This window comes from Vigna unguiculata, chromosome 11, assembly GCF_037176805.1.
Source record: "Vigna unguiculata cultivar grain cowpea cultivar isolate G323 ecotype 2 chromosome 11, ASM3717680v1, whole genome shotgun sequence".
Lineage (NCBI taxonomy): Eukaryota > Viridiplantae > Streptophyta > Magnoliopsida > Fabales > Fabaceae > Vigna > Vigna unguiculata.
In genome coordinates this window covers 4,164,518-4,171,543 of record NC_140802.1, presented here as the reverse complement: position 1 = coordinate 4,171,543, position 7,026 = coordinate 4,164,518, and the positions used below count along the sequence as shown (strand labels likewise).

General features: G+C 32.9%; 1 protein-coding gene across 2 annotated transcripts; it reads right to left on the bottom strand.

Annotated features, from left to right (window-relative positions):
- Positions 1-342: 342 nt before the first annotated feature.
- LOC114168380 (protein ZINC INDUCED FACILITATOR-LIKE 1-like) lies at positions 343-6,039 on the bottom strand. 2 transcript variants are annotated; one of them, XM_028053164.2, is made up of 18 exons: positions 5,773-6,039; positions 5,469-5,662; positions 4,805-4,845; positions 4,550-4,610; positions 4,353-4,455; positions 4,166-4,268; positions 4,004-4,057; positions 3,858-3,920; positions 3,506-3,555; positions 3,319-3,394; positions 2,960-3,148; positions 2,741-2,828; positions 2,119-2,204; positions 1,929-2,036; positions 1,764-1,808; positions 1,589-1,677; positions 973-1,016; positions 343-749 (listed from the first exon to the last, which is right to left on the bottom strand). In XM_028053164.2, exons 2-18 carry the CDS (start codon positions 5,623-5,625, stop codon positions 637-639), a joined length of 1,470 nt encoding a protein of 489 aa, XP_027908965.2. In that variant the 5' UTR covers positions 5,626-5,662; positions 5,773-6,039; the 3' UTR covers positions 343-636. The 2 variants fall into 2 exon arrangements, with proteins under 2 accessions (XP_027908965.2, XP_027908966.2); XM_028053165.2 differs by having other exon boundaries at positions 5,769-5,925.
- Positions 6,040-7,026: the final 987 nt, after the last annotated feature.

Sequence of the window (7,026 nt, the reverse complement as noted above, 5' to 3'; positions counted from 1 at the left end):
GGGAAACTGGAGTTAACTTACATGGATGAGGAAGAGATTCAATTATGGGAAATGTTTCTGCCCTAATTCCAGGTTCGTTTGCTGCTGCAGAATTGGAGAGTGGATTAGAATGGTAGCTCGAATTCACTGGTTTAGAGAGAGGGCAGAGAAAACAGAAATGGAAAAGGTGGAGTGGAAAGTGTTATTTTGTGAGAGTGGCAGCAGAGGTATAGAGAGAGTAAAGGGAAAGAAGAAGAAGAAGAAGAAAAGGAAAAAGGGAAAAAATGGGATCTCACAGTTTGACTTTATTTATTATATCAACGATATTAAAAACTAAAATTCTAGAAAAAGAATACAAAGAGATTACAAAATTTAATGCATGATTTCCTTAATTCATTTGAATTTATTTTTTTCCTTACAAATGATATGAGTAATATATAATTGCATGGTTACAATACTAGTAAAAGAAGTATATTATATAGTATATACTACATTGAAACAATTGAAAAAAAAAAGGGGTGTAAGGCTTAATTGGCATTTCCCTATACACTTCCCTATCTTTCTCCTAACCATGTAAGGCAAGTTACAAATTGAATTGGTTCCATTAATTTAGCTTCAATATGACAAAGCTCATGCATCTGATTATCATCATTGATATCAGTGCAACTGATCTGACTGTGTTTTTTTCTTCTCAGCAAGGAATGGTTTGAACATCATCATTATTCCAATTGCTTCAACTATGTTCAGAACAAAGAACACCATATTGGTCCCTGCAGTCAAATCAATGCACATCAGTAAGTGAGCTCCTAGAAAAAAGAACCAATGCTCTTGACAACTACAATGACATCATGGTCTAACTAAAAAGGACAATTCAAGAGATTAAGAGACCTAAAACAAAATTAAGAATTTTGAGACCTAAAATAATTAGTACTAAAAAAAACAATACTTCTGTTATTAAGGGCTATTGTGAAATAAATTAGTTGAGCATCATACCTGGGAGGAATGAAGCATCCATCCGCTTTTGTGACCAAGTTAATCTGCATTCACAATCATCATATAAGAAAATTAGAGATAATTTCAATGTATGATAATTTGGTAAGAAAGGGTGTAGTTAAGAACTACTAATGAAAACTTTGTCATCTGTTAATGCATCAAAGTGGAGTGCAGTAATTTCTATTAAATATCTTTCTATGCCAACAAGGGTCAAAGGAGACATGACAGGTAACATGCTACCTTTATCTTCCAATCTAGTTCACTATGAAAAAAATGATGGTTTTTTTCTACAAGAGGGTTCATGTGAGAGAGATTGTATAAATGTGACTTCAGTCCAACTCACGTAAAGATTGACACTAATTTAAATCCAAAACTTCAACATATTAGATTTATGAGTTTTTTTTCTTATATAATATTTACTTTTGTCATTTGTCATTTCTACTCAATGTGAGAGTTAGATTCATACTTGAATTATTCCGAACAAAAATCATATTATAAAGGAACTTAGAATGGATCCTAGGAAAAACCTGTATATGAACATGCAAGTATATTTGAGATTTTTTTTGAACTGAGAGGTAATTCTAATATAAGCTGAAGCAATGAGAGGAACACTCACACTGCACCACCAGTAGCAGGGCCAATAGCTTTGAATAGGGACATGCCTGTCATAGAAATGCCATTAGCTGCACCTCTTTGGTGTTGCTCCTGTTTTCCAAATGAATATGTCAAGTCATCAACAAATAGTCTCAACCAGTTTATTGAATAAAAATTGTAATGATCCAAAAATTTACCACTGCTCGGTTTTGTAGGAGGAACAAACCAGTTATAATGGTGGCCTACATCCAACAAAAAAGAGTACAATCAGTCAAATTTGTGATATGTAAAAACTTTTCTGAATCAATTTAAACACTCAAAATCATTGGTAAATAGTTAAATAAACAGAAAGGTGCACTTACAGACAGAATATTCTTTAGAATTGAAGCAATAACTATGACTACGGTTAGTGCTACACCTGACAACAATGCTATGAAGGGGTAGCTTTGCAAAAGAGGTATTGATAACATCTGCACAATAGGACGTATTTCAAATAACAAAAAATTGAAATGTTAAAAACGATATAATAGCTACAATTTGATGAAAACTAACCCCTGTAATGCGGGCAATTCCAACAGGTCCACAAGCTCTTTCCACAAATGGATAGACCGAAATTTGGTAAATGATAAGTGCAGCACCTGAACATTGGAGAAGTGAGTAAGTAAATTATACAAAGTATCAATTGTACAATAGGACAATGAAGATCAACACTAAATGCAAAATTTTTCTACATCTTTGTCACTCGCAAACCCAAAATGCAGACAATTTTGTAGAAGTTTAGAACTATAGGAAAAACTTTAATGTAATTCAGTACTGTTTCAAATTGTTCACCATACAAAATAGCCTATCTTTCATGCTTCCTCTTTTGTAAAGAGAAAGATATAAGAACCTTGCAGTCAAAGTTATAGCATCTTGGTGTTGTAACTAGAAAATTTTGGTCTAGTAAAGAATAAAAAAGAAAAAATTTCTAAACATTATTTGACCAAAGTTTGGCAATCCAAATCAGTACAATTCATTCAGCAAGACCAAGATAAGAAAACCCCCAGAAGTAAAATTCATGTAAATGCATAAAATTTGTGTGCAATCTTTGCAGATGAAAAGTTAGGAAGGAAACATGTATGCATTGCCAAAGAACATTCCCAACATCATTTGTTGAGAAGTTCTAGAGATGCACCTGTTATTGAAAGAACATTGCCAACATCATTTGTTGAGAAGTTCAAACCCCCCAACTTTCGAGGACTAACACTCCATAGAGAGAAAACCTAAAGAAAGCAAGATGAATGAATGTAGTTCAGTTAAGCAGAAAAAGAATAAAATCAGGAAAATCTAAACAACATATATCAAAGGAAATGCATAGACCATTTGTAACATCATCAAGATCAATGAGTGATACCTCTTGATAAGCAATATCATGAAGTGAGAAAACACAGTAAATTATGATAGATGACATCAATGGCCAATTCAGGAGGAGGTTTTCATTCTTCTGGGTTGTCATGTCTTTGCCAGCTTCACTGTTTCCATTTTCTAAAGCTTCTGCATCGTCTATGGATTCATCACTACAATTATGGGTGTGAAGTGTTTCCTGTAGATATTTTAAACAATTATATTGATGTGTTAGACAAACTAGACAATAGAGCCAGTGAAGATTCAACAACATAAAAAGTCAGCATAAAATTGTTACAAGACTAAAAAGCCACAAAACATGAAGAAGATAGAAACATATGTAATCAATGAATAACCTTAGAAACATACCGGAATCCAGAAGCAGCAAATAATTACTAAGAATGCTACTGCTGATATTACAAGGTTGGGCAAGAGGTATGGAAACCTGCACAATGATTTATATGCTTTTGGTAAATAAAAATCAGAAGGTCATTAAAAGGATAAAATGATAAAAAGACCAAGAAGAGAGGAACATTGAATCCAAAAGTCCACTTACTTATCCCACAAGGAACCCTTTGTAAATAAATGTGGGTACTTCTCGACTGGCTACAATGAAAATTTTCACAAAGTATTAGATAAACATGTGATATATGTGCACATTACCCTCTCACCCAGAAACTTGAGTACTTATCAATGCAAAATGTAAAAAAAAGAACATGCATGAGACCATACTGTAAGAATTTCTATTCCTCAATCAAATACAGAATTTCAGGCATTGACTTTCTGAATAAACCAGAAGTCTTTCAATTGAAAAACAAACTCATATTACAGCATATGCAAAATTAAAGGCTTTTTATGCAGGTGCATCAGATAGTTATGCTCCAGATGGCAAAGATTATACAGAGTACCTGAGCCAAATAGCCTCCCAATGCTGGGCCAATGATTAAACCTGTGCCCCAAGCTGCACTGACCTAAAAGCAAATCACACTTTGAATTATTATTGGGGAAATGTAGTTCTAAGAAGTAATAGTGTAAAAGAGATGATGATGCTAACTGTTGAGAGTCCTAGAGCATGGTGTTCATCTCGAAAGATTTCAGTTGCATAGGCCTGTTAAATAAAGGAGTTAGCAAACAGACATGTATAAACGGAAGTTTGAACTAGATTGAGAATGAAATATATGAAAGTGCTAAGTATTTGGTGTTAAAAATATGATACCTTCACTGGTCCAAGCATACCATTTAAACTTCCAAGAAGAAATCTTGTAGTAAGAGCCATCCAAAAACTAGTGCTAAGGCCAAACAGTGTGTTGAAAATGATTCTGAAATCAAGTAAGCACTGAGAATTATAGGAAGCTGAACAAATAACTTACCGAAAGCACCAATCCATTGATAGATATACTTACACCACCACAACCCCTGTAAACATTACAGGCTTTCTACCATAGCGATCAGCAACAACTCCCCATAATACAGATGTCAAACATCTGCCAAGCATGAATGAAGAGCCTACAACATGTTCATCACACAGGCCTCCCTTGTAAGTAACTCGCAAGGATTGTTGAAGACTTCAAAAAAATGATAATGATAGAAGTAATCTTACCAATATATCCAGCATAAGAACTAATATCAGCTTCTGTTTCCGCAATATTAAAATCCCTTACCTGAAAATAAATGTTCCATTATTGAGCGGTGGTCACTTAAAAATGGACTTTGCCATATTCCAAGTACTCAAGTAAATGTATTCATATAACTTCCAACAATGATGTTTAAGCATTCAAGAAAATGTATTCATAGAACTTCCAACAATGTCACAAGATCAAAATGTACATCGAGTTCAATTGATCGCCAAACTCACCATGAAATAAAGGAATGGAAAGAGAGATGATATAGGCAGTGCTGCAGAGGACAGAAGAAATTCATATCAGACTCAGTGGTTTCAAATGACTAAGAGAAACAGAATAATGCCAACAGGTAAAACAGAGAAACAAATGTTGATCTTCCTTTCAAAATATCACGGGATCAGAAGGCACTGCTTTTTTTAGCCAAGCAACACAACATCACACATTCAAGATAGAAATTAAATAATCATGTCAACTTAATCAGTCACCACCAAGGTGTTCCTTTTCTTGATTGTTAAAACACTACTATTGCAGTTTTAGCTTAATATTAACTTTAAGGTAACGTGTCAACTTTATACTCAGTTTCAGTTTTGAATAAGCACCAAATTTTATGCCTACCTGGCTGAACTTTTAGCAACCCCTATGGCAAACTTTGTTTGAATGATGAAAAAGAATATAAGAGCAGTCAAAAAAGTTAGATCATTCCCAGGAGAAAGGCCCTTTCACAGTCAACTCCAAGTTAAAGAATTGAAACATTTAGTCAGAAGTTAGAACAGTAGAAGTAGCATTATCAAACATTGCACTCACAAAACACCCCAAAAGTCCCCAACAAGAACACAGAAACAGGAGCAACCAACTTTTCCAGAAGTTAAAATGCTCAAAATTGAGTGAAATGTTTACCATTAGACAGCACCAATATCCATATGATAAAAAGATTTCTAATGGGTACGCCTTGTCCCTCACTCAACTCTTTGTCTTGATCCACTTTGCAACCGGGGCAGTTCTCGTAGTACTTCTTTCTCCCCAACAATGGCTGCTTCATGTTCTCCTCTCTCATGTTTGTGATATTGTTTCACTCAGCTCCCTCTTTCCTTCTATATGCATCAATCATTCAAACCCAGAAAAGATAATCAGAAAAGATAGCCACTTTGTTTTGAAGCACACAATGGAGAATCAGAAAGGTTGAGGAAACAAACATACATACATGCACCCAATCAAAGGAGAAACCTTAGGACCAATTCTTTCTATAATGCAAAAGTACGAACATGACAACACAGGCTCTGTTCTCCCTCACATGTTATATGATGCCACATGACAAATAATCCAGAGCCGTAGACGAACAAAACTAGTGGCATCATCGCACACGTCAGAGTGAAAAAAAATGTGCAATGGGGGCAGTGATGAAGGTGGAAAAGTTGTATAAGAAAGAATCGTTATTTGGTGGGAAGCTATTCAATCTACGTATCTAACATCATATCTGTGATTAAAAAAGAGAAAATGAGTAATAACAAAACAAAGGGGTCTTACATCGAAAGACAAAGATAAGAATAAGAACAAAATGATGTCGGAAGTGAAGACAACATAATTGTCAAACACGGATTAGTTCCTAATTTTTGAAGTGATATCGAATCTGAGACTGTGAAATACGTATGGCTATGGCTCTAATTTGATTAGTTAAGGTTCGAAATAAAATTTGCATAACATGTTTAATTTTTGGTTTAAACACGTTCTTTGTTGAACTTGTTTGATCTTTGATCTTTCTTAGAAAATGGTAAATGTTTAACCAAGTAAGTGAATACCTTGTATGCTCCAAATTTAGTTTTGTAAAAATGAAAATTTTGTATCTTGTCTGTCTGGAAACAGATAGATTCTTTGGCATACTATAATTTAATAATAAAAATACGTTTGTTGCTTTTGTTGTTCGGATATGAAGGTGGATTGTATGTATTAAAGAAAAAATTATATGATTCAAATGAATTTAAGATAAAAAATTTTGAATGTTTGGGTATGAAGTTTGTGCATGATGATGTGACCAGTAAGATAGATTTAAAAAATATGTTTTAATAGATCAAATTAGATGATTAATATTTTATTCTTGAAACTCTTGGAGAATAATGTTATATAAATTTAAATATAAATAGTATAAATTATGTTAAAATAAGATTGAAGTTTTTATTTTAAATTAAAACAAAAAATTAAATTGAAAAATATATTTAAATTAATAGGGCTTTGTAGAAAAAAAAAATTCAATTACATTTTCTGAATAATAATAATATATATATATATATATATATAATATTAACAAAATAACACATGTTAAATATAATATATCATTAGTATTTCATTATATATATATATATATATTCAATTAACTAGTATACATAAAAAATGTGTAATAGTTCTCTTCACATAAATGTTCATAAAACTCGATAAGTTCGACTCAAATACATAAGGGAAT